At 49.0% G+C, this 26,284-nt stretch overlaps 1 protein-coding gene across 1 annotated transcript; it reads right to left on the bottom strand.

Annotated features, from left to right (window-relative positions):
- Positions 1 to 1,553: 1,553 nt before the first annotated feature.
- On the bottom strand, positions 1,554 to 17,189 carry tmem160 (transmembrane protein 160). Its single transcript, XM_073029336.1, has 4 exons — positions 16,786 to 17,189; positions 9,633 to 9,657; positions 7,624 to 7,716; positions 1,554 to 2,852 (listed from the first exon to the last, which is right to left on the bottom strand). Exons 1-4 carry the CDS (start codon positions 16,987 to 16,989, stop codon positions 2,599 to 2,601), a joined length of 576 nt encoding a protein of 191 aa, XP_072885437.1. The 5' UTR covers positions 16,990 to 17,189; the 3' UTR covers positions 1,554 to 2,598.
- Positions 17,190 to 26,284: the final 9,095 nt, after the last annotated feature.

The raw sequence follows: 26,284 nt of genomic DNA, 5'->3' as shown, positions 1-26,284 counted from the left end.
TGTCCCATGATTAGGTTCAGATTAAATCTGGGCGGTGCTGGGTAGCACAGCTCGAAGGGCCATTCCATACAGTATCCCAATAACCAAATTAATTAATAAATCTCAAACAACACACACAAAATGCTGGTGGAACGCAGCAGGCCAGGCAGCATCTATAGGGAGAAGTACAGTCGAGGTTTCAGGCCGAGACCCTTCGTCAGGACTGAATGAATCTCAAGTCCTTGATTCTGTAACCCGGGGAGAAAGACTTGTGCATTCACCATGTCTATTCCCCTCATCGTTTTGTACACCTCTGTAAGGTCACCCTCATCCCCCACACTCCAACTAAATCCCAAACTGAACTTATTCTCTGCTTCCCGCTTTCCCATTAATCTCCTCCAAATTAAGTTGCACACTCGGGGCAATTTAGAGCGTCCATTCTGCGGGTTTACGTGGGAGAAAATGGGAGCGCCCTGGGAAAGCCATACAGTCACAGGGAGAACATGCAAACTGCACACAGGCGGCATCGAACACAGGGCTCTGGCACAGTAAGGCTGTCTCTCTTCCTGCTGCGCCGGTGTTGGCCCTGTACACACAGTCAGTGGCACATGTACACCTTGTCGTTAGCGCAAATATCTAATCAATCACGTGGCAGCATCTCAATGCATTAAAAACACGCAGGCATGGTCGAGAGGTTCAGTTGTTCAGACCAAACATCAGAATGGGGAAGAAATGTGATCTAACTGACCTTGATAGTGGAATGATTGCTGGTGCCAGATGGGGTGGTTTGAGTATCTCAGAAATTGCTGATCTCCTGGGATTTTCTTGCACAACAGTATCTAGAGCAGGGGGTTCCCAAACTGGGGTCCGCAGACCCCTCGGTTAATGGAAGGGGTCCACAACATAGAAGAGGTGGGGGAACCTTGCTCTAGAGTTTAGAGAATGGTTCAGGAAAAAACACAGTGTGCATCAGTTCTGTGGGTGAAAATGCCTTGTTAATGAGAGCTCAGAGGAGAATGGCCAAACTGGTTCAAGCTGACAGTAACTCAAGTAACCACATGTTACAGCAGTGGTGTGCAGAAGAGCTTCTGTGAATGCATAACACGTCAAACCTTGAGGTGGATGGGCCATGGTAGCAGATAACCACACCGGGTTCCTCTTCTGTTTCTATTGAAGTGGCCACTGAGTGCATATTTATTACTTATTGAGGTACAGTGTAAAGTGGGTCCTTCCGCCCATCGAGCGCACTGGCCAGTAATCCCCCGATTTAATATCAGCCTAAACATGGGACAATTTACAACGACCAAATAACCAGAGCACCAGGAGGAAATCCACACGATCAAGGGGAGAACATACAGGCTTCTTAAGACGCAGCGCCAGGAACTGACCACATTCTGGGTGGTAAAAGTTACCCCCCCCCCCCCCCCCCCCCCGGTTCCTATTAAATCACTCCTCTCACCTCCATCACAGCAGCATCCGAACAGGTGGGCTTACTGACAACTGGGGTAAACCATCAATAAATGCTAATCGATCACATTCGCCCCTTGCCGTTCTCACATGGAAATCAGGCACACTTTTGAAGTTTGAATGTCACTTTTTTATTTCATTCAATTTTTTTTTAGACAGAAAAATGCAAGCCACCCAAAGTGCTTGGGGTTGAGAGCTCGGTGTTGGGATGAGCAGTGAGGGATCTTACGGCACTGGGGAGGGGCTTCTTCTCATTTCTCACGGCACCCCTATTCACAGCCAGAGCCCAGGAGGAGAGGACAAAGGCAGCATTGAAAGATGTGACAAAAGCACACCAAGAAAGGCCATTGAGCCCCTTGGTTACTCCTATCCTCTCCTTTCCCAAGGGTGCCCCTTCGATTATTGCCCCCAAATGCAGGTAGGAACAAGGACAATATGCATGATGCCCTGAAGGAGCTCAGCAGGTCAGGCAGCATCTATGGATGGGAATAATCAGTCGATGTTTTGGACCCAGTCCTGATGAAAGATCTTGTCCAGAAATGTCAACTGTTTATTCCCATCCGTAGATGCTGCCTGACCTGCTGAGCTCCTCCAGGGCATCGCGTGTATTGCTCTAGATTTCCAGCATCCGCAGAACCTCGTGTCTAGGAACTAGGGCAAGCTGTTCGGCAATGAGAGGAGCCGAACTGCAGCCAGATGCAAATTTCTCACAATGCACACCTTGCACCTGGGGGTGGTGGAGAAAGAGCCCCTGTCTGGGAGTTTATTAACCCAGGGCTGCAGGGGCCCCTTCTAGCTGCAGAAGAAGGCAAGAGAGGATAGCACAACGCAGACGAGTGACTTGGTTACAGGCACACGTCGGTGTGTAAAGCTGCCGACCACTTCCAACACCTAAACTACTTGCAGGCAGGGAACAGAAAATGAACAGCAGCCACAGGCTCTTAAAATCAATAATTTTCCTTTTTAACCACCTACCTCCCCCCCCCCCCCCCCCGATTAAATAGACAGATCTATAGCCTCTTTCACCTATTTATGGATAATGAGGCACTTTCGGTGCGCCGCCAGCCGCGGCACCGTGCGTTATATACAGGTTTCGACAGGTCCAAGTTCGCGCTTCCAATGTCCGCTCCACGACTCCCCGCGCCGCACCCGCTACTTGTCTGATTTGCCGCTGTCCTCTTTCGGCTGGCAGTCCTCGCACTCCTCATCGTAGACGAACTCCACCTCCAGCCGGCCGATGTAGAGGGAGAGGGCACAGACCCAGAAGAGCGCCACGGTGCCCACCACCAACCCGCTCAGCACGGCCGTGGGCATGGTCAGCATCATGATCCGCCTGAGCAGGAAGAGGTTGGTGATGTAGGACCCGGTCCCGTAGGAGATGCACACTCCGCCAAGGATGAAGAATCCTGGAGGGGCAGAGGACCGGCAGATAACATTAAACAGGCTCACACGCAACGTGCGGCTACAACAAAGCAGTACCCATCACAATCATCCGAGCACAGGCATTCAGGAGCTCCGCAAGTCCTGGCAAATTTATTAAAGCACCAAGTAACAGTTCAGTGTGAGACCCTCTCAGAAAGTTACTGTGCACATCTCAAAGTTTTATTATCAAAGTTCACAGACGTCACTACATACAACCCTGTCATTCATCTTCCTGTGGGCATACTCAGCAAATCTATAGAATAGTAACTGTAACAGGATCGATGAAAGATCAACCAGAGTGCAGAAGACAACAAACTGTGCAAATGTAAATAAATAGTGATAAGTAATGAGAATATGAGATAAAGAGTCCTTAAAGTGAGATCATTGGTTGTGGGAACATCTCAATGGAGGGGCAAGTGAGTGCACATAGAAACATAGAAATCTACAGCACATTACAGGCCCTTCGGCCCACAATGTTGTGCCGACCATGTAACCTACTCTAGAAAATGCGTAGAGTTTCCCTACCGCACAGCCCTCTATTTTCCTAAGTTCCATGTACCTATCTAAGAGGCTCTTAAAAGACCCCATTGTATCCACTTCCACCACCGCTGCCGGGAGTGCATTCCACGCACCCACCACTCTCTGTGTGAAAAACTTACCCCTGACATCCCCTCGGTACCTATTTCCAAGCACCTTAAAGCTGTGCCCTCTCGTGCTAGCCATTTCAGCCCTGGGAAAAAGCCTCCAACTATACACACGATCAATGCCTCTCATCATCTGATACATCTCTAAAAGGTCACCTCTCATCCTCCGTCGCTCCAAGGAGAAAAGGCCGAGTTCACTCAACCCATTCTCGTAAGGCGCGCTCTCCAATCCAGACAAAATCCTTCCAACTGTGCAGTTATTCCCTTTTGCTCGAGAGCCTGATGGCTGAGGGTTAGTAACTGTTCTTGAACCTGTTGGACAAGTCCTGAGGCTCCTGTACCATCTACCTAATGGCAGCTGAAGAGAGTAATGTCTGGGTGGTGGGGACCTTTAATGATGGATCTGCCTTCATGCTCAATGGTTGGGAGGGCTTTACCTGTGATGTGCTGTACAATACACCGAATCCACCACCTTGTGTACAGCAACCTTGACAATCTCAGGATCTTCCCTCAAGTGAACTGCCAGATCAATGCTTACATACACAATGCAAAAGCCAAATTTACAAAGCAAGTTCCCGATAACCGCAAAGCTTCTAGCAGTGGCCCATCAGATCTGGCGAGAGGAGAGACCACACAGGTTAGACACAGAGTGAAGCTCCATCTACACTGTCCCATCACACACTCCCAGGACAGGGACAGCACGGGTTAGATACAGAGGGAAGCTCCCTCTACACTGTCCCATCACACACTCCCAGGACAGGGACAGCACGGGTTAGATACAGAGTGAATCTCCCTCTACACTGTCCCATCACACACTCCCAGGACAGGGACAGCACAGGTTAGATACAGAGTGAAGCTCCCTCTACACTGTCCCATCACACACTCCCAGGACAGGGACAGTACGGGTTAGACACAGAGTGAATCTCCCTCTTCACTGTCCCATCACACACTCCCAGGACAGGGACAGCACGGGTTAGATACAGAGTGAATCTCCCTCTACACTGTCCCATCACACACTCCCAGGACAGGGACAGTACGGGTTAGACACAGAGTGAATCTCCCTCTACACTGTCCCATCACACACTCCCAGGACAGGGACAGCATGGGTTAGATACAGAGTGAAGCTCCCTCTACACTGTCCCGAGTTAGATACAGAGTGAAGCTCCCTCTACACTGTCCCATCACACACTCCCAGGACAGGGACAGCACGGGTTAGATACAGAGTGAAGCTCCCTTCATATCGTCCCATCACACACTCCCAGGACAGGGACAGCACAGGTTAGATACAGAGTGAAGCTCCCTCTACACTGTCCCATCACACACTCCCAGGACAGGGACAGCACGGGTAAGATACAGAGTGAAGCTCCCTCTACACTGTCCCATCACACACTCCCAGGACAGGGACAGCACGGGTTAGATACAGAGTGAAGCTCCCTCTACACTGTCCCATCACACACTCCCAGGACAGGGACAGTACGGGTTAGACACAGAGTGAATCTCCCTCTTCACTGTCCCATCACACACTCCCAGGACAGGGGCAGCACGGGTTAGATACAGAGTGAATCTCCCTCTACACTGTCCCATCACACACTCCCAGGACAGGGACAGTACGGGTTAGATACAGAGTGAAGCTCCCTCTACACTGTCCCATCACACACTCCCAGGACAGGGACATCACGGGTTAGATACAGAGTGAAGCTCCCTTCATATCGTCCCATCACACACTCCCCAGGACAGGGACAGCACAGGTTAGATACAGAGTGAAGCTCCCTCTACACTGTCCCATCACACACTCCCAGGACAGGGACAGCACGGGTAAGATACAGAGTGACGCTCCCTCTACACTGTCCCATCACACACTCCCAGGACAGGGACAGCACGGGTTAGATACAGAGTGAAGCTCCCTCTACACTGTCCCCATCACACACTCCCAGGACAGGCACAGCACGGGTTAGATACAGAGTGAAGCTCCCTCTACACTGTCCCATCACACACTCCCAGGACAGGGACAGCACGGGTAAGATACAGAGTGAAGCTCCCTCTACACTGTCCCATCACACACTCCCAGGACAGGGTCAGCACGGGTTAGATACAGAGTGAAGCTCCCTCTACACTGTCCCATCACACACTCCCAGGACAGGCACAGCACGGGTTAGATACAGAGTGAAGCTCCCTCTACACTGTCCCATCACACACTCCCAGGACAGGCACAGCACGGGTTAGATACAGAGTGAAGCTCCCTCTACACTGTCCCATCACACACTCCCAGGACAGGGACAGCACGGGTTAGATACAGAGTGAAGCTCCCTCTACACTGTCCCATCACACACTCCCAGGACAGGGACAGCACGGGTTAGATACAGAGTGAAGCTGCCTCTACACTGTCCCATCACACACTCCCAGGACAGGTATGGCTTGAGCAATCACATAGAAAACAAGCTTGACTTGCCATAAAGGACCCTCTACACTAGTCTCTAAACCACATGCAGGCCAGAGACAGCATCTTCCTCTACTCTGTGCTATCAGACACTCCCAGGGCAGGGACTGCAAACTTCAGATACAGCTCAAAGCTCCTCCTACACTGAAGGTTACAACACGACAAAATAACAAGTTCCTTTGATTTCCCTGGAATGCAGAAGACAGAGGTATACAAAATTATGAGGGTATAGATAGGGTAAATTCAAGCAGGCTTTGGGACTACAGATAGAGGTTATGGATTAAGAGTGAAAGGAGAAAAGTTTAAGGGGAACTGAGGGGAAACCTCTTCACTCAGAGTGTGGTGAGAGTGGGGAATGAGCACCCAGCACAAGCTGTAATGTGGGCTTGATTTCGATGCTTAGGAGAAGTACATGGAAGTTAGGGTATGGAAGGTTATGGTCTCAGTGTAGATCAATGGGAGTAGGCAGCTTAAATGGTTTGGCATGGATTAAATGGGTGAAAGGCCTGTTTCTGTGCTGTACAACTCTATGCTCAATAATACTGTTTTGAATTATTTGATTCTACCGCAGGATTCTTTGTAGTTTTCCCAGGAGGAACACTTTGTGCAAGTCACCTATATCACTCACAGCCTCAAACACTGGACATAATTCACATCATCTCACAGTCCCTTATTACCCTCCCAGTCCACAACACGACCCAACGTGTCGACGGGTCGCACCCAGTCAGGAAGAGAGGTCAGCTGCCCCGGACCAGGTTGCTCTTGTAAGGCTACCATCAGGTAGCCATCAAGTCTCCTCTAACATTATTATGGCTATTCTTCATTCAAACTCATTCTCCTACGACCCTTTGCCCACCAAGAACCTATCAATCACTGCCTTCAATACACCCAGTGATGGCCTCTATGGCCCTCTGTGGCAACAAATTCCACAGATTCTCCATCAGATGGGTGAAGAAATTCCTCATCTCAGTTTTAAAGGGGCGTCCCCTGTATTCTGAGGCTGTGCCCTCAGATCATAGACTCTCGTACTAATGGTTCAGTACAGGCCTTGTCCTCTGGAAAGGCTCTTGATGGAGCTTTGAAGAAGGAAGAAAACGTATCTTGCCCACCATCACCAGCTACCTATAACTCAACAGCACAGAGCAGAACAACCCACAGGCAGGGCCGGGCCCATCCTCCACTTCCACTACCAGGCCCAGGCACTCTTCAATAATCTTCACTTCCTTTAAGATGCCCCTTAAACCTCCATCCCGACCTAACCCAACACAGCACCATCCCTGTACAGGTCCTCCCGAGCTTACGAGGGGCCCAGTTTAAATCCTGCCTGTACGTGTGAGGGGCATTTGGGAGACCAGCGGAATGGGTTTGCGGACTGCTGTGTAGCTGCAGCAGGGAACTCGGCTCGTGGCTGCATTTCCAACTTGCGAACCGTTCAGGTTTAGAAACAGTCCTCGGGGACAGAACCTGCGGGCCATTATAATGTAAAGCACATCAGATGCGCAGCACAGAGCGCAAAGATTTAATCCTTATCTGCAGAGAGAGGGAAGAGGAGTAAAGAGGGCTCTGTTGTCAGATGAGGAAATTGACGACCAGTCAACCCCGTGTTCAACCCCGGAGATTGCACGGCTGCAGTACACATACAAACACAAGGGGGAGCTGGTTTCTTTGACTCACCGTAAGCCGCCTCCCTCGCCACGTCACTCTGCATGTAGGCCATCACTCCAACTCCAGTGGCCAGCAGTCCATTCCGAAACCAGGACAGGAAGCCTGTGGAGACGTCACACTGTGAAACCTCAGCTCCACCTATCGGCGGTAAACCCAGTGAATTCCTCAGCTTTGGCATCACAACCGAGAGAGTGAGACTACTCAACGGGCCAAATGGTCTGCTGGCTCCTATGTCTTGTGGTGTAAAGGCAACCTCTTACTCGGCCTGAGGAGTCTACAACTCGATGTCATGAACACTAATAAAATGCTACTCTTTCCTCCTCTCTCTCCAGTCACCCCCCGCCCCCACCATCACCCTGTTCCTTTAATATCCTTCACCCACTCCATCTGCCCATCACTCACATACCCCCCTCCCAGCATTGTTCGCATCTGGCCCCCCCCACCCCATACCCCTCTCCCTCCTCCATTCCACGCTCCGCACACCTCTCCTATCAGCTTCCGCCAACTGTACCCCTTTGTTGCTATCAGCTCTGTCGCAATTCCCCCCTTCCCTCCCCGCCTGGATCACAGAGCACAGGCCCTTCAGCCCACAATGCTGTTTCGACCCTTTAATCTTCTCTAACATCAACCTAAACCTTGCCTCCCACCCAGCTCTCCATTTTTCTTTCATCCATCTAAGTCTCTTAAATGTACCTAATGTCTATACTGCTCCTGGCAATGCGTTCCACTCTCAGTGTAAAAAGAACTACCTCTGACACAAGGGGGAGCTGGTTTCTTTGACTCTAACACTTTCCTTTAAGCACCTTAAAATTATGCCCTCTTGTATCAGTGTCCAGCAGAACTTCAGATTAAAGTCAGCAGAGTTAAAGAGGGCAGCACTATCAAAATAAAGCTGGCAGGGTTATATTTCAAAATAAGAGCCTGAACCCTCCTCGTCTGGCATCTGTAAGGATGTCACAAGCAATTAATGGAACATTAATCTACAGACCATTCTCGTTCAACTGCCTTGACTGAGCCTGTGCTGTGGGTAAGGCTGAAGACTCTCTTGAGGAACAGCACCTCCTTTTACCCCTGGGGAGGTCACACCCCAATAAGCATGAACACTGAATTCTCCAAGTCCCAATTGTTGCTACACTCTGTGTAAAAAGGTTCCTTCGTAAGTGCCCCCCCAACCCACGTCATTTGCCCAAAATATCCAAAGGCAACAGCCTTCCGCTGTTCACCCTCTCTAACGCAACACGATCCAATCTACCTGCACCAATAACAATCAGCCAGGGCCGAGGGGCTGAATGGCCTAATTCTGCTCCTATATCTTAAAGTCTGCAGCAACACCCTTGCAACCTTCTCTACTCCCTGGAAAACAATCCTGGGTCTAACTGCAGAAATATTCCTCCATCAAATCATCCCTCCTGGGACATTTCCAGACCAGGGACGTTGGAACACATACCTTGGTAACTTTGGCAACCTGACAAAAGCCAGCTGAAAATGAACGGACTTTAACTAATATTAAGGTGCCACATCTCATATTCTGTCTGGGTACTCTACAACCTAATAGCACTAACATCAATTTCTCCTTCCGTAAACCAATTCCCCCCCCTTGCTTTATTTCCCACTCTTTTACTACTCCACCTAACACCACCTGCTGGGTCCCCTCCTCCTTCCCTTTCTCCTCTGATCCACTCTCCTCTCCTATCAGGTTCTTTCTTCTCCAGCCCTTTACCTTTCCCTCCCACCTGGCTTCACCTCTCACCTTCCAGCTAGTCTCTTTCCCCTTCTCCTTTTTATTCTGGCGTCTTCCCCCTTCCTTCCCAGTCCTGATGAAGGCCCAAAACATCCACTGTTTATTCATTTCCATAGATGCTGCCTGAACTACTGACATCCCCCAGTGTTCTGTCTGTGTTGCTTTGGATTTCCAGCATCTGCAGAATGCCTCATGTTTATACAGTAGATTATTAATGAAGCACAAGAAAAATCCCATGAAATGCTTTAAATGACTTATACATCAGAAACGTTCATACCTGCTTCATGAGCCTTCCTCAGCATCTGTGAAGAGAAGGAAGACAGGTAAAGAAATGACACAAACACTGCCACACAGCATCCATTGTAAAAGCCATTTTTTTTGCAATGCCTTAGCAGGTCGCTTGATGGGAGGTTCGATATCTTGCCCTGGTGAGGCACCGGTGGCTTTTAAACCTGGGCAGTATCTTCTCCAGGAGCTCAGAATCTTTGCTGAACTTCTCCGAGCTTTGGAACCATTAAATGGTGTAAGCCCATGAGATGCAAACAGAAAATGCTCGAAACACTCGGCAGACCAGCCAGCAGCTGTGGACTGAGATGTACAGTTCACGTTTCTAATCAATCTACTTCATTAGAAGCGAGAACAGTTATGATTTCCACATCTAAAGGGGAAGATGTGCGACACAACCGCGTAGCGGTTAGTGTAAACGCCATTAAAGTGCCCCCGACCCGGGTTCAATTCCCGCTGCTGTCTGTAATGAGTTTGTACGTTCTCCCTGTGACCGTGTGGGTTTCCTCCGGGTGCTCCGGTTTCCCCCCACAGTCCAAAGTCATACAGGTTAGTGGGTTAATTGGTCACATGGGTGTAATTGGGTTGCAAGAGCTAGTTAGCGTGCTGTCTCTAAAATAAAAGGGCAAAGGAAACAAAGGGAATGTTTCTCATCTGTTAAGGACCAAGATTGATCAGGTGATACCATGAGTCCAAGGAGCAGAATTAAACAATTCGGCCCATCGAATCTACTCCACTGTTCCACCATGGCTGATTTATTATCTCTCATAACCCCATTATCCTGCCTTCTCCCCATCACCTCTGACACCCTGATTAATCAAGAACCTGTCCATCTCTGCCTAAAATATACCCAGTGCCTTGAATTCCACAGATCCGCCACTCTCTAGCTAAAGACGTTTTTCTTGCCTCAGCCTGTGGAGCAACTCTAACAATGCCCCACTCCAACAGTGGCCACTCCGCGTACACCTCCTTTCTTTACATTGGCCTTGCGCAGATAGCCGCCCACTGAGAGAAAGCCGAAAAGCACCCGAGCTCTTTCTAAACCTCACACTGTGTCAGCAACGAACGACCTCTCACGCTAGGTGCTGCTCGTCAAATTTTAAAAAGCTTTTGGAGCTTTCCAGTTAACAGATGAATGAGGGCACTGAGGCCTCCTTACAATGGTAGCACAACGCTTTACAGTTCCAGCAACCCGGGTTCAATTCCCACCGCTGCCTTTGTGGAGTTTGTACGTTCTCCCCGTGACTGCACGTTTCCTCCGGATGTCCCAGTTGGTAGGTTAATTGGTCATTGTAAATTGTCCCGTGATTAGACTAGGGTTAAATCAAGGGATCGCTGGGAGTTCCGCACTGTATCTCAATAAATAATTCATAGTTACAACCCAGCATATAAAGACGCAAAATAATATTAACTCAACATTCAAATCGCAAGCAGCTGCAGTTTTTGATTTTCATATTTTTACAGATATCATCACCCGATCTACTGCCAGCACAGCTTTACTGACAAAGCAAACACGGCCCAGATCTTGTTTGCAATGTTTACTTTAATACTTAATGGTAATGATCCATGGCCTAAAAAAGGTTGGCAACGCCCGCCCAATACCACACCATCTTTTTAATCTTGCCTAAAATTGTTTGCGCGACTGACAAAGAACAAAAAACTGCATTTATCGTTAAATTACATCCTTTCATAAATAAGTACACATCCCACTTCCAATACCCAAATCCCAAATCAAAGCCTACCCTCGTAACAAACTGCATCCATATAGAAACACAGAACATTACAGCACAGAAACAGGCCTTTTGGCCCTTCTTGGCCGTGCCGAACCTTTTTCCTGCCTAGTCCCACTGACCTGCACCCGGCCCATAAGCCTCCATACACCTCTCATCCATGTACCTGTCCAAGTTTTTCTTAAATGTCAAAAGTGAGCCCGCATTCACCACTTCATATAGCAGCCCTACCATCAAGACTTTGTCTCCCCCTCACACCAGCATCCTGTCACAGCAAAAACAGGCTAATTGTTTTCAGAATTTCACACCAAGCTGTGAATCAAATTTGGAATTTGGAATATATTCCAGCCAATGAATGGCACAGGAAACCATTCAGCCCATCAGATCTAGGTCAGCCCTCCGTCAGTCCCTTTCACATGTATGTCTGTAGATTATTCCACTTACACAATATTTGGGTTTTTGCCTCCACTTCAACACTTACACTTGAGTGCCTTCTTTCAAAACATTAAACATCCAGAAATTTCTCCTCCCTCCCCCTTCTCTCTTTTTCCATTCCCCATTCTGGCTCCCCTCTCACCCCTTCGCTTCTCCTCACCTGCCCAACATCTCCCTCAGGTGCCCCAACCTCCTTCCCTTTCTCCCATGCTCCACTCTCCTCTCCTTATCAGACTCTTTCTTTTCAGCCCTTTACCTTTTCCACTATCACCTCCCAGCTTCTCAATCCATTCCACCTCCCCCAACCAGATCTCCTCTCATCTGGTTTCACCTGTCACCCGGCTGTCATTCTCCCCCCCACCCCCACCAACCCCACCTTCTTATTCTGGCTTCTTCCCCCTTCCTTTCCGGTCCTGATGAAAGATCTCAGCCTGAAATTGTTTATTCTTCTCAATAGATACTGCCTGATCTGCTGAGTTCCTTCAGCTTTCAAAATACATTTATTATCAAAGTATGTGTACTATATATAATCTTGAGATCGTCCCCTTACAGGCAGCCACGAAACAAAGGAACCCAAACAGAACTCATTAAAAAAGACCGTCAACTCTCACAGCGGAAAGTCTGCAGACACTGGCATCTAAGCAACGCACACAAGATGCTGGAGGAGCTCAGCAGGCCAGGCAGCGTCTATGGAAAAGAGTAAACAGTCGACCCTTGGTCCTGATGAAGGGTTTCAGCCCGAAACGTCAACTGTACTCTTTTCCTGGCCTGCCCTGCTGAGCTCCTCCGGCATTTTGTGTGTGTTGGTCCGTCAAACACCCAACGTGCAGAAAAAAAATAACTGGTGCAAACGATAAAAGCAATCAAACGACTGAAGTTGACGAAAGTGAGTCCGCAGCCACAAAGCTGGTCCAAGATCCCGTCAGCTGTGGGCCACGGCCTCGGTTCAGCGCAGAGACGAGTAAATCTTGTAGAGCAGCGAGCTGAACCAACAGTCTCTTGCCTCCAACCCCAACACCCTGACATTTTCAATCTGGCCAGGCGGTTGAATCGGCCAAACCTCGGGTCGCTCCCCACTCTTACAACTGGACCCAACACTTCGATACAATCTCAGGCCCGTGTGCTGGCAATAAACAAAAGCTCTATCAGCCCTAGGATCTCATGGCACTGTCCTGAAGAGCAGGAGAGTTTTTCATGATGGCCTGACCAATTTTTATTCTTCAATCAAAGTGACTGAACACAGGGCCATCAGAATCAGGTTTATTATCACTGGCATGTGACGTGAAATTTGTTAACTTAGCAGCAGCAGTTCAATGCAATACATAATCGAGCAGAGAGAGAGAAAATAATAAAATAAAACATAATAAGTAATCAAGTAAATCAATTACATATATTAACTACATTTTTTAAATGTGCAAAAACAGAAATACTGTATATTTTTTAAAAAGTGAGGTATTGTCCAAAGCTTCACTGTCCATTTAGGAATCGGATGGCAGAGGGGAAGACACTCACTTCTCCACTGTCACACTGCTCCCGTTTCCTGCCGCGATCACACACCGCTTTTAAACTAACGGCAGGAGTTTAGGAATATCTCGAAGCAGCAGAAAAATGCAAGTTTACAGGGGGTGATAAAACGTCTATGCCTCTCAAGAAGCTGGCCGGTTTGGGTGCCTATCAGATGGTGACACTGGCTCACAACTCCAGCCACGAATTCATTAAAAGAAGTTCCCTGTTCCCACAGCACTTGGTCGCCGATGAAACAAGCTGCGTTTACATAGCACCCACCACCGTGAACAATTTCCCCCACAACCCCCATCACAGCAATAGCAAATATTTTTAAAACTTTGACTCCAAGACTTTGAATGCATACCAAGATGTTTTTCAGCCAATGGATGACAGGGGAGACTGTTCAGCCCATCTGACCTGGCCCATCAGTCTCGTCTCTTTCACCCATAACTCCGTATGCTCACCAATTTCCTTTACCACCCACCCAAACTAAGGGGAATTTTACCGTGGCCATTACGTGGGAGGAAACTGGGGCTCCCTGGGGGAAACACCCCCCATGCAGTCCCAGGGAGAACGTGGGTGCACGAACAGAACCCAAGGTCAGGATTGAATCTGACACTCTACCTGCCCGCATTCTTTTTCTCCTGTCATAAGAGAAACACTGTCAAAGTACACATAGCAAGTTCCCACATAACAATAACCACCTGCTGAGTCAGAGAGAAGTAAAGGCCCAGGATACTTCACAACAAAACCTCAAAGATTTTTTCTACTGTGAAGCCACAGACGGCTGTGGTGTATTTAAAGTGGAGAAAGGTACTTGATTAGCAAGGGTGTCAAAGGTCAAAGTCCAGCTCCTCAGCTACTAAGCCTGGAGGAACCATCGCTACCGACAGAAGGGGTAAATGCGGGTTACTGTCACCTTGAAACCAGATACTTGGGGCTTGCCATCCGTGGTTGGCTGCTCAGCCAGAAGGAAAACTCTGATCTCAAACCTCCGCTGTCTTGCAGCCGTACCCACTTGTGAGGAAGGCTTCGGGAGTAAACCCAGAGGGAAAATTCCAGAGCCAAAGTCTCTAAGGCAGTGTCAAGTTCAAGACTGCCAATCCCTGTGACGCTGCTGGTGCCGAACTGCGTCGATCTCTGCCATTCCTGTGGATTCATCAGCTGTGTGGAGGGGGGTAAGCTGCTACATCAACAACAGCTGCCCCCCCCCCCCCCCATATCCCTGGCTTGCTTATCAGGTAGACAGCTGGGACGGCCCTGACCAATGGAGGCGCTCAAAGGCTACGGGGAGAAGGCAGGAGAATGGGGTTGAGAGGGATAATGAATTATCTGGATAGCTTAATTCTGCTCCTCTGTTTTACAGTCTACCTGTCACATCTTCCTTCAGTACAGCAGTCGTGCAGATTCTCTGAGCTCAGGCTGAACCTTAAACACAAAAGAAAACACAGACTGCTAGAGGGATTGAGCGGGTCTGACAGCGCCTGTGGAGGGAAATGATCTGTCGACATTTTGAGTTCTGGACTGAAGGGGGCGGGGGTGAGAAAGCTCTGGAAGTCCTGCTTTCTTTCAATTGTGATTTTACCCAAGTTCTTGAGTGGCCAACAGAGACACATCTCCACCAAAGGAGGTGTAAGGTGCTCCTTCCCTCCGCTAGCCTGCAGGTCACCCTTGGGCAAGGTGTAGCACCTGCTTAGCCCCCAATCGGGGTCACTAGAACCCATGGGAGCAGGTGGTGGATGGTCGTATGAGCAGCCGGTGCAGATCACAAGTCCTGGTTATGTGACCACTGACGCCAGGCAGACAATCTCTGAAGAGTATTGATAATGGCTGGGGGTGGGGGGGGGGGGTAAAAACACTGCCCAGAAGGAGGCAAGGGCACACCACTTCTGTCGAAAGATTTGCCAAGAACAATTATGGTGAAGACTACATAATGAAGTTCTGGATCAGTTGCAATGTGAAATTCTATGTTGAGAGATCTCACTGCATTAAAGACTGTACATTACTGTGCATGCTTTGTAACACTCTTATAATGCATAAAATTATCACCAAAGCAATATCTATAGGATTCATCCTTACGTGAATTGTTCTGAAGGACAGAAAGGGGTGTTCTTCAGGCAGGACAGTGTACAGTTACCACGGTGAGATGGCTGTCCACCTCACGCCACAGATGCTGCCTGGCCCATTGCTGTTTTTGTGCCTGACACCAGTTTCTGCAATCTCCCGCACCTCCACACAAGCAGCTTCGTTAACAAGAAGCCACAACAGTGACTACATTTCATTAGGAGTTTCAGGACATTTGGTATGTCAGCAAAAGGACTCGTAACTTTCTACAGATGTACCATGGAGAGCATTCTAACTGGCTGCATCACTGTCTGGTATAAGGTGGGGGGGGGGGGGGGGGGAGAGGCTACAGCACAGGATCAAAAGCTGCAGAAAGTTGGACATCTTCAAGGAGCGATGCCTCATTCAGATTCAGTTTATTGTCACTTAGAAACCACAAATGCAATGCAGTTAAAAAATGAGACAACGTTCCTCCAGAATGATATCACAAGAGCACACGACAAAACAGACTACACCAGAAAGTCCACATAACGTTTGGCAATCCCCAATCCAGAGTCCGGAGAGGCTACTGCGTATTAGTATCGCGCTACCATCTTAGCGCATTCCCCGGAAAGAAGCTCCAAATCCACCAGACAAAACAAGACCAAAAACTAAAGCTACAAGACCTGCACAAAACCACATAGTTACAACATATAGTTACAACAGTGCAAGCAATAGCATAATTGATTAAAAAAAAGACCATGGGCACAGTAAAAATAGTCCTAAGATGTTAAAAGACTATAAGTTCATGAAGGCAGCATCCATCATTAAGCACCCCATCAACCAGGACATGCCTTGTTCTCATTGCTACCATCAGGAAGGAGGTACAGGAGCCTGAAGACACACACTCAACGATTCAGGAACAGCTTCTTCCCCTCTGCTATCTGATTTCTGAATAGGTATTGAACCCGTGAACACTACCTCACTACTTTTATATTTCTATACTACTTGTTTAATTATTTAAAATATATACACGGACTAATTCACAGTTTTTTCCCTCTTATTATGTACTGCATTGTACTGCAGTGGCAAAGACAACAAATTTCCCAACATATGCCAGCGACATTAAACCTGATTCTGGTAAAAGAAAGTGCAACCGCCAACTGGATGGAACAAGTCACATCTCACTGAAGGGTGGGATAGACTCAAGGGCCTGAGTGGCCTCCTCCTGACACGCATGAGAGATCCCCATGGACGGACGAGAGACAGGAGCATCCGTAAGAGGAATGTCACGCTTATAGCCTTAACATTTCGTTGCATTGCACGATATTTTAAACATTTCACTGCAATAACATGCGATTGATTAACTGCATTTTTGATTGCACAGTGGCTTAGCATTGCGCTCAGTGCAGGACACCCAGCTCTTCTCACCCAAGCATCCGCCCTGTCCAGTGCGGTCACCCCCGGTTGCCCCGTACCCGAGGTCGCTGCTCCCGCTTGGGGACCAGGCCCAACCCCGGACCTGGCTCCGGCTCGGCTCTGGTTTCCTCTCCTGCTGCACAAGCCGAAGCTCCTGCCGCTAAAGTGCGAGTAAAGATGCCGGCGTAAAACGCCGAGAGCCCGGAAAGACGCCATCAGATAAGTGCGGCGGCTGAGCGGCAAAGGTCGGCCCGCATCGCCACTGTCTTCTCCCGGACGTCGGTCGGTCCTCCGGCCGCAGGGCGGCGCTGCGCAGGGACAGTACCGGCGCCCCTCGGCGGTCGGAGTACGGAACTGCAACCCCGGAGTGCAAGCGCCTCTGAGATCGAAGGACTGAACGGCAACCCCCGAACATAGCGCCACCCGGAGCTCGGAGGGCTGAACTGAGGCTCAGGCTCCGGCTCCACTTTCGGGCGCAGCACCTTTGACGGTGGGAATGTGTGTGTGTAAATTTTTTTTTAAATCCATTCAGAAATCTGATGGCAGAGGGAAAGTTGTTGTTCCTGAGACAGAGTAGATGTGGAAAGGCTGTTCCCCTTGGTGGGTGAGTCCAGGACAAGAGGCCACAGTCTTAGAATTAGGGGGTACCCATTTAAAACAGAGATGAGGAGAAATTTTTTTAGCCAGAGGGTCGTGGATTTATGGAATTCGTTGCCACATACAGCTGTGGAGGCCCGATCATTGAGGGTGTTTAAGGAGGCGATTGATAGGTATCTAGTTAGTCAAGGTATCAAAGGATATGGGGGTGGGGAAGCCGGAAATTGCAACTAGATGGGAGAATACTTTAGCTCATGGTGGAGTGACGGAGAAGGTTCGATGGGCCGAATGGTCTACTTCTGCTCCTTTGCCTTGTGATCTTGTGAATCGTTGAGTGTGTGCCTTCAGGCTCCTGTACCTCATCCCTGATGGTGACAATGAGAAGAGGGCACGGCCTGGGTGATGGGGGGGGGGGGTGTCCTTAATGATGGATGCTGCCTTTTTGAGGGAACGCTCCTTGAAGATGTGCTGGATGCCGAGGAAGCGAGTGCCCACGACAGAGCTGACAGGGTTTCACAACTGACTGCAGCTAATTTCGATCCTGTGTAGTGGACCCTTTCCCCACCGGCATACCAGACAGTGATGCTGCCGGTTAGAATGCTCTCCACGGCCGCCTCTGTAGAAGACTGCGAGGTAACAAACCAAATCAGCTCAAGCTCCTCATGAACTATAGCTGATGCCGTGCTTTATCTGTAGCTGCATTGTGACCTCCTGATGCCTGGGGCCATTGACAGGTTGATCAACGCTCCAGGTTAGTCAGACTCCTCAACACCCGAAGCCTGGACTGACACCTTGCCCTACTCTCCTGTTTATTATTTATTGTAATGCCTGCACTGTTTTGTGCACTTTATGCAGTCCTGAGTAGGTCTGTAGTTCAGTGTAGCTTTCTCTGGGTTTTTTTTATTATGTAGTTCAGTCTAGTTTTTGTACTGTGTCATGTAACACCATGGTCCTGAAAAACGTTGTCTCATTTTTACTATGTACTGTACATAGCAGTTGTGGTCGAAATGACAATAAAAGTTGATTTGACTTGACTTGAGGTCCTAAATCGTTAACTGGTTCTATCTCCCCAGCCGCTGGCTGACCTGCTGAGGTGTGTTTCTATCTTGGGCTTTCAGTACCTGTCTTTGCGTTAATTTTCAGACCTACCTCCCCTCAGCCGTCAGAGGACCCAACTGTGCCCTCCATCACCCTAGTGAGTGGGAAATACCACCATTGGTTGGTTACCGACAATAGGTGCAGGAGTAGGCCATTCGGCCCTTCAAGCCAGCACCGCCATTCAATGTGATCATGGTTGATCATCCACAATCAGTACCCTGTTCCTGCCTTCTCCCCATATCCCTTGACTCCGCTATCTTTAAAAGCTCTATCTAACTCATTCTTGAAAGCATCGACAGAATTGGCCTCCACTGCCTTCTGAGGCAGAGCATTCCATAGATCCACAACTCTCTGGGTGAGAAAGTTTTTCCTCAACTCTGTTCTAAATGCCCCCCCCCCCCTTATTCTTAAACTGTGGCCTCTGGTTCTGGACTCCCCTAACATCAGGAACATGTCTCCTGACTCTAGCATGTCCAATCCCTTAATAATCTTATATGTTTCAATCAGATCCCCTCTCATCCTTCTAAATTCCAGTGTATACAAGCCCAGTCACTCCAATCTTTCAACATATGACAGTCCTGCCATCCCAGGAATTAACCTTGTGAACCTACGCTGCACTCCCTCAATAGCAAGAATGTCCTTCCTCAGATTTGGAGACCAAAACTGAACACAATACTCCAGGTGTGGTCTCACCAGGGCCCTGTACAACTGCAGAAGGACCTCTTTGCTCCTATACTCAACTCCCCTTGTTATGAAGGCCAACATGCCATTAGCTTTCTTCACTGCCTGCTGTACCTGCATGCTTGCTTTCATTGACTGATGTACAAGAACACCTAGATCTCGTTGTACTTCCCCTTTTCCTAACTTGACTCCATTCAGATAGTAATCCGCCTTCCTGTTCTTGCCACCAAAGTAGATAACCTCACATTTATCCACAGTAAACTGCATCTGCCATGCATCTGCCCACTCACCCAACCTGTCCAAGTCACCCTGCATTCTCCTAACATCCACCTTGCATTTCACACTGCCACCCAGCTTTGTGTCATCTGCAAATTTGCTGTTACTTTTAATCCCTTCATCTAAATCATTAATGTATATTGTAAACAGCTGCAGTCCCAGCACCGAGCCTTGCGGTACCCCAGTAGTCACTGCTCATTTAGAGTACTCAATTACACCAGGCCGAGCACAGCACCCCCCAGCAGTCGGAGGACTCAATTGCGCACTTGTAATTAGGGCAGTGGCATCACCTGGTTGGTGGGTGAACTAAGGAATGAGCAGAGAGGCGATAGGCTAAATAACAGCCTCTTTGATAAGGAGCCCCTAACTACGCGAGGATCCAGGCTACATCACTGCTTATTACAGAGGCACTACTGTGGACTGGTCTCTGTGTCCGATTTTAGAACACAGAATAGTACAGCACATTACAGGCCCTTCAGCCCACAATGTTGTGCCGCCTCTCAAAACCTGCCTCCCATATAACCCCCCACCTTAAATTCCTCCATAGACCTGTCTAGTAGTCTCTTAAACTTCACTAGTGTATCTGCCTCCACCACTGACTCAGGAATGCATTCCACGCACCAACCACTCTCTGAGTGAAAAACCTTCCTCTAATATCCCCCTTGAACTTCCCTCCCCTTACCTTAAAGCCATGTCCTCTTGTACTGAGCAGTGGTGCCCTGGGGAAGAGGTGCTGGCTGTCCACTGTCTATTCCTTTTAATATCTTGTAGTCCTCTATCATGTCTCCTCTCATCCTCCTTCTCTCCAAAGAGTAAAGCCCTAGCTCCCTTAATCTCTGATCATAATCCATACTCTCTAAACCAGGCAGCATCCTGGTAAATCTCCTCTGTACCCTTTCCAATGCTTCCACATCCTTCCTATATTGAGGCGACCAGAACTGGACACAGTACTCCCAAGTGTGGCCTAACTAGAGTTTTATAGAGCTGCATCATTACATCGCGTCTCTTAAAGTCTATCCCTCGACTTATGAAAGCTAACACTCCATTTTGCACCCAATGTCTTCTTTTCTCTTGCATACTTTTATGTTATGTGTACCTGTATTACATGAATCCACAGCATGAGACACCAGAAGGTCCTCTGTGTCTGCTGGCCAGGGAAGATCTCCAAACACACCCTACCCTTCAGTGTCGCCAAGAGGGCATGGCCACAATCATCATGGGGAAACATTGGAGATGGATTGGGCATGCGATGAGAAGAGAGGCCAACTCCATCAAGACAGCACTTCATTGGACCCCTGGAAGGGCGGACGAAACGCGGGAGACCAAAGACAACTTAGCGCCGTGCCACAGAGGCAGAAACGAGGACCCTGGACCGCACCTGGGGCACAATAGAGAAGATGGCCAAGGGCAGACAGAGATGTTGTACCTTAAACACAAAGTACACTGCAGATGCTGTGGTCAAATCAAAACGTACAAAAAAGCTGGATGAACTCAGGTCGGGTAGCATCCGTTCAAAGAAGCAGTCAACATTTCCAGTTGAGATGAAGGGTTTTTTTTTCTTTCAACAGACGCTGCCCGACCTGCTGAGTTCATCCAGCTTTTTTGTACGTCTTGATGTTGTACCTTCACTAGTATTTAGGGCAGCAGTGTCGTGACAGGCAGTAACTAACCACAGGCAGGCAATTTTTTCATTGTACCTGTGCACGTTTGACCTGTTTGGCATGGGTGACCCTACCAAGAGCCAAAGTATAAATGCCCAACTCCAGCCAACATACAGTGACTCTCTGGGTCATTGAGGCATGCAAGCCTCCAAACCCTACGACAATTTCGTGGTCCTCTTGGAGGATCACAGGCACAGAGTACCAAGTTTATCCAGCTGTCTTTTGCTCTCTGGTTGAACATCAAAGTTGGTGTAATCTTCCAATAATTCTATTATGATTATTATTTAATTATGGATTTATTGAACTTGCAACTTTTGAGTATGCTCTCAAGGAAATGAATCTCAGGATTATATATAGTGACATTTATGTACTCTGATAATAAATTTACTTTGAACTTTGTCACCATATACTACCCTGCAATTCATACAGGAAAACAGAATTTGTGAAAAACTATACAGACAGCCAATATGCAAAGAAAGACCAATTGTGCAAATTTGTTGTCTTTTTTTAATTATAGTTTTAACTGAGAAAATGAGTTCCAGTGCCCTCAAAAGTGAGTCCATTGGTTGTGGAACCAGCTCAGAGTTGAGTTGAGTGAAGTTGCCCATATTAGTTCAGGAGCCTGATGGTTGTAGGTAATAACTGTTCCCAAGCCTGGTAGTGTGGGATCTAAGACTCCAGTACCTCTTGTCCAATGGTAGCAGTGAGAAGAGAGCATGGCCTAGATGATGGATGCTGCTTTCCTGTGGAAGTGTATCAGTAGTGGGGAGAACCTTGCCTGCGATGGACTGGGCTGTATCAAACCTCTCTCTCTGGACTCTTCTCTTCCTGTGCATTGGTGTTTCCATGCCAACCAGTCCACTGTGCATCTTTAAAAGTTTGTCAAAACTTTAGGGAATAGGCTGAAACTGCACAAACTTCTAAGGAAGCAGAGGGGCTGGTGTGCCCTCTTTGTGTTGGCACAGACCTGCTGGTCCAAGAACAGATCCTCCGAGATCATTTCGTCAAGTAAGACAACAAGCCAGAGGGCTCCCTGCCTCCAGCTACCATGACAAAACTCCCTGAACGTTTACCAATAGCATCCGTGGGATTCCTGCAACTTAATTCTTTTCCATCCATTGGACCAAATACCTAACCGATTGGAAAGAATTCAGAAGATGCGTAGCTCGGGTGGTTGATGGTTGGGATGAGCTGTTCCCTGATCTTGGCAATCTACCTGCAAACTTTTCATCTCCATACCAGGAGACATCCTCAGTGCGCTGTCGACTGTGGTGTATCCTCCGAATGCTTGGCCTTCATATACTTACCAATCAGCTAGCTGGCTGAGATTTCGAAAGCTCAGTTGTGATGTGGGAAGCACATCGCTGACTGCCTGTGTGGTGAACTTCGTGCTTGTGGTCTGGAATTTTGCCCACACGCATCGGCTCATATATAGGACCAAGATCGTCACCTCTGCTTACAGAATTGTTTGCGGAAAACCGCGCTTCTAGGAACTCTCTTGCATGCCGCGTGCTTGAGCCACGACTCTCACTGATGCCCAGTCGAATGTGCTGCCCTCTCAATCTTCATGGGTGAAGACCGGGAGAGTTGGTCACACTGCATTACAGCCGGTTGATGTTCATGGATCCTTGTGAAAAGTTTTCTCCACAAGTGGCCGACATAATATTTGCTGCAGTCCCCGCATTGGATTTTGTAGACCACATTGGTCTTGTCCAATAGCTTCCTCCCTACATCACAATTGAGCTTTCGAAATGAAGACCAGTCAGCGGATTGATAAATATATAAAGGCCAAGCGTTAGGAGGACACATCAGAATCAACAGCGCACTGACGATGTCTCCTCATATGGGTGACAAAACGGTTGCAAGTAAATTGCCAAGATCGGACAAGAACTCAGCCCAACTCTCCAGCTGATTAGCTATCTTGCAGATGGAACCAGATGGGGGGGGGGGGGGAAGGATGGAACAGAGAGGCTGGAAGGTGGTAAGTTGGGGCGGTGGGGGGGGGGTATGCGTCATCATGCTAGCGTAGCGGTCGGCATGACGCTATGACAGCTCAGGGCATTCCAGCGTTCCGGGTTCAATTCCGGCGCCCTCTGTAAGGGGTTTGTACGTTCTATCCGTGATTGTGTGGGTTTCCTCCCGCTGTCCAAACGCGTACAAGTTAGGTGAATCGATCATTGGTAAATTGTCCTGTGATAAGTTTAGGGTTAAATGGGTGGGTTCCTGGGCTTGTTGGGCCAGAAGGGTTTGTTTGTTCCACACTGCATCTCAAAATAAATATCTTTAAATTGTAGCAGCGTACACAAGTGCAGTTTAGAATTTGCCTGTAGCCGCATCACAGGATGCAATCATTTTTAAATTTTACATCTTACACTGCACTGCTGCCAGAAATTTCACGTCAGTGATGATAAACCCGATTGATTCTAATAAACCGATCACCCGGGTCAATAATAAACTGCTTACCTGTGTTAATAAGGAACAGATTACCCAGAGCAGCTGGCAGTGGGAAACTAGAGAGGGGGGTGGTGGAGGCATCATGGTACAAACCCCTCTGCGTGTGTGTGGGAAGGAAACACCCCCACCTCACGCAGTCCTCAGCCGGAGGATCGAGGGAACAGCACCCGGTACCTCAGGTATCTGCCGCAGTGTGCAGCCGACGGGTGGGCCAGTCACCGATGTCTCCTCGCTGATCTCCCTCCGGGACGCTTCAGGCTCCACGTCGCACCAGCGAACAGGTGCTGCTCGATGCACGACTTCCCACAACTTATCCGCAGGAAGCGCCGCTGAGATAGGCCACGCGAGGCAGAGCAGGCCATTCGGCCCGCGGGGCCCACACTAGCCAACCCCAATTAGCACGAAACTTATTTTCCTTCTTGAACCCGTAGTAATTCCCCCCACCCATTCACCACTTCCCTACACACTATGGACATTTAATTAGAGAGAGGGCGAGGAAGCTGGAGTGTAGGCGAATGAGGTGTATAAAACCACGAGGGGCTTAGACAGGGTGAATTCACAGTCGATTTCCAGGTTTGGGGGATCAAGGGCGTACAGTACTGTAAAAATATCTTAGGCACAGCTCTAGCTACGGTGCCTAAGACTTTTGCACAGTACTGTAGTAATTATATGTATTGCACTGTACTGCTGCCACAAAAAAAATTCATGACAGGTGTGAGTGATGATAAACCTGATTCTGATCTGGGTCTCTATTGTGGACTGAGAGTGGGAAAGGGGACAGGGAGAGGGGAATCATGGTTGGGGAAAGGGGAAGGTAGAGGGAAGCACCAGAGAGACATTCTGTAATGATCAGTAAACCAATTGTTTGGCATCCAATGACCTTGCCTGGCGTCTCAGGGTTGGGTGTGTCTACACCCATGCCAACTGATACCCCTTGTCTGCACCCACCCCTGACACTCCTTCTCTGCCACCTGTCCCACAACCCAACCTTTGCTCCCGTCAGATTTACAAAACTCACTCTCCACTCCATGTAGACAAACACAGTCCTGTGCAGAAGTCTTAGGCACCCTAGCTATCTATATGCAAGGAGAAAGCCCTTAACTCCGAGTAGAGTCATCGGGATGCCACCGTGACGACATTTTTCTAGCAGGCTTCCTTGTTTTTTTGAGGCCGAGTTGCTAGCTCGACTCTCAACCCAGCCAGGATTGGAAAGCTTGCAAGGGAGCCGGCTGGATTCGAACTCGCGACCCTTCGCTCCGAAGTCAGGCGCTGATGCCACTATACCACCAGCTGGCCAAGCTGTCTATAAGTGTCCATAAGGCTTTAGCTCAACACTGTATCCTGCCGCCATCTGTAAAGTTTGTAAGTTCTCCCTGTGACTGTGTGGGTTTCCTCCGGGTGCTCCAGTTTCCTCCCACAGTCCAAAGACGTAACGGTTGGTAGGTTAATTGGCCATTGTAAATTGTCTCATGAGAATGCTAGGATTGAATCAGGGGTTGCTAGGCCGTCTGGCTCAAAGGGCCAGAAAGGCTTATTCCACACATCTCCATATAGGTAAGGTGCCCAAGACTTTTACACAGCACTGCAGGTTCCTTATTAAATCTCTTCCCTCTCAGCCTAAACTTGATTTTTGCCCAGAGGGTGGCTGTACATGGAATGAAGTGCCAGAGGAGGTGGTAGAACTAGGCCGATTTACAAATTTAAAGGACCCTTGGACAGGTACGCGGAGAGGAAAGGTCAGAATCAAGCTTATTATCATTGGCAAATGTCGTGGGTCAGATATGGGCCGCACACAGGCGAAAGGGTCCAGTTTAAATGGGCTCATGGCTCAGAAGGGGCCCGCTAGGCCCGAGGGCCTGTTTCCCTTCTGTACGGCTTTCTGGGTAAAAGCGGGTGTGTGGCTCGAGTCGGGATTGTCTTCAATCGTGAAACAGCGTCAAAGGGGCCACGTGGCTTCGCGGGAGGGGCAGGGCGTCGCGGATGTTGAAATCCAGAGCCAGGAGGAATTCGGCAGGCGCGCAGCATCAGCGGGAGGGAAAGGAATCGCCGAGGTTTCCGGTCGAAATCCTGCGTCAGGCCTCATGCGAGCGGGCGGCATGGAAGTGTAGCTGTTCGCGTAATGTTATCTGCGGCACCAGTGACCCGGGCTCACCACAGCCACTGTCTGGCAGGACTTTATCCATTCCCCCTGTGACCATGTGAGATTCCCTCCTCTGCTCCGGTTTTCCCTCACACTCCGAAGATGTACAGGTTAGAGTTAGTAAGTTTTTACTGACCCACAGTGCGGAATAGGCCCTACGAGCCACACTGCCAGATTTTAACCCTGGCCTAATCACGGGACAACTTACAATGACCAATTGACCCATCGACCGGTACGTCACTGGGCTGTGGGAGGATATCAGAGCACTGGGTGGAAACCCACACGGTCACAGGCAAATAAACCGGGTTGACTACACTGTAAAGTGTTACGTTAACCTCTACGCCACCGCGTTACGTGACGCTAACATCTCCGCGCCCGAGGCGTGGCGACACCTGGAGGCATCCTCGGAACCTGCGCGAATGGCACTTGTCGCCGTAAGCTTTGATGTTCCTGGCAAATGGAGCTAGCCTAATCTAGGGCTCCGACCTGAAACGCCGACAGCTCCTCCCCTCCCACAGGATGCTGCTCGGCCCCCCCAGTTAATCCAGCAGATGGTCTGCTGCTCCTCCTGCCTCCCCCAGCAGCAGCAGCCCGACCGCAAGAG

This window comes from Hemitrygon akajei, chromosome 25, assembly GCF_048418815.1.
Source record: "Hemitrygon akajei chromosome 25, sHemAka1.3, whole genome shotgun sequence".
In the NCBI taxonomy this organism is placed as follows: Eukaryota; Metazoa; Chordata; class Chondrichthyes; order Myliobatiformes; family Dasyatidae; genus Hemitrygon; species Hemitrygon akajei.
The sequence above is the reverse complement of the archived record's forward strand: the minus strand, read 5'-3'. Positions and strand labels throughout refer to the sequence as shown.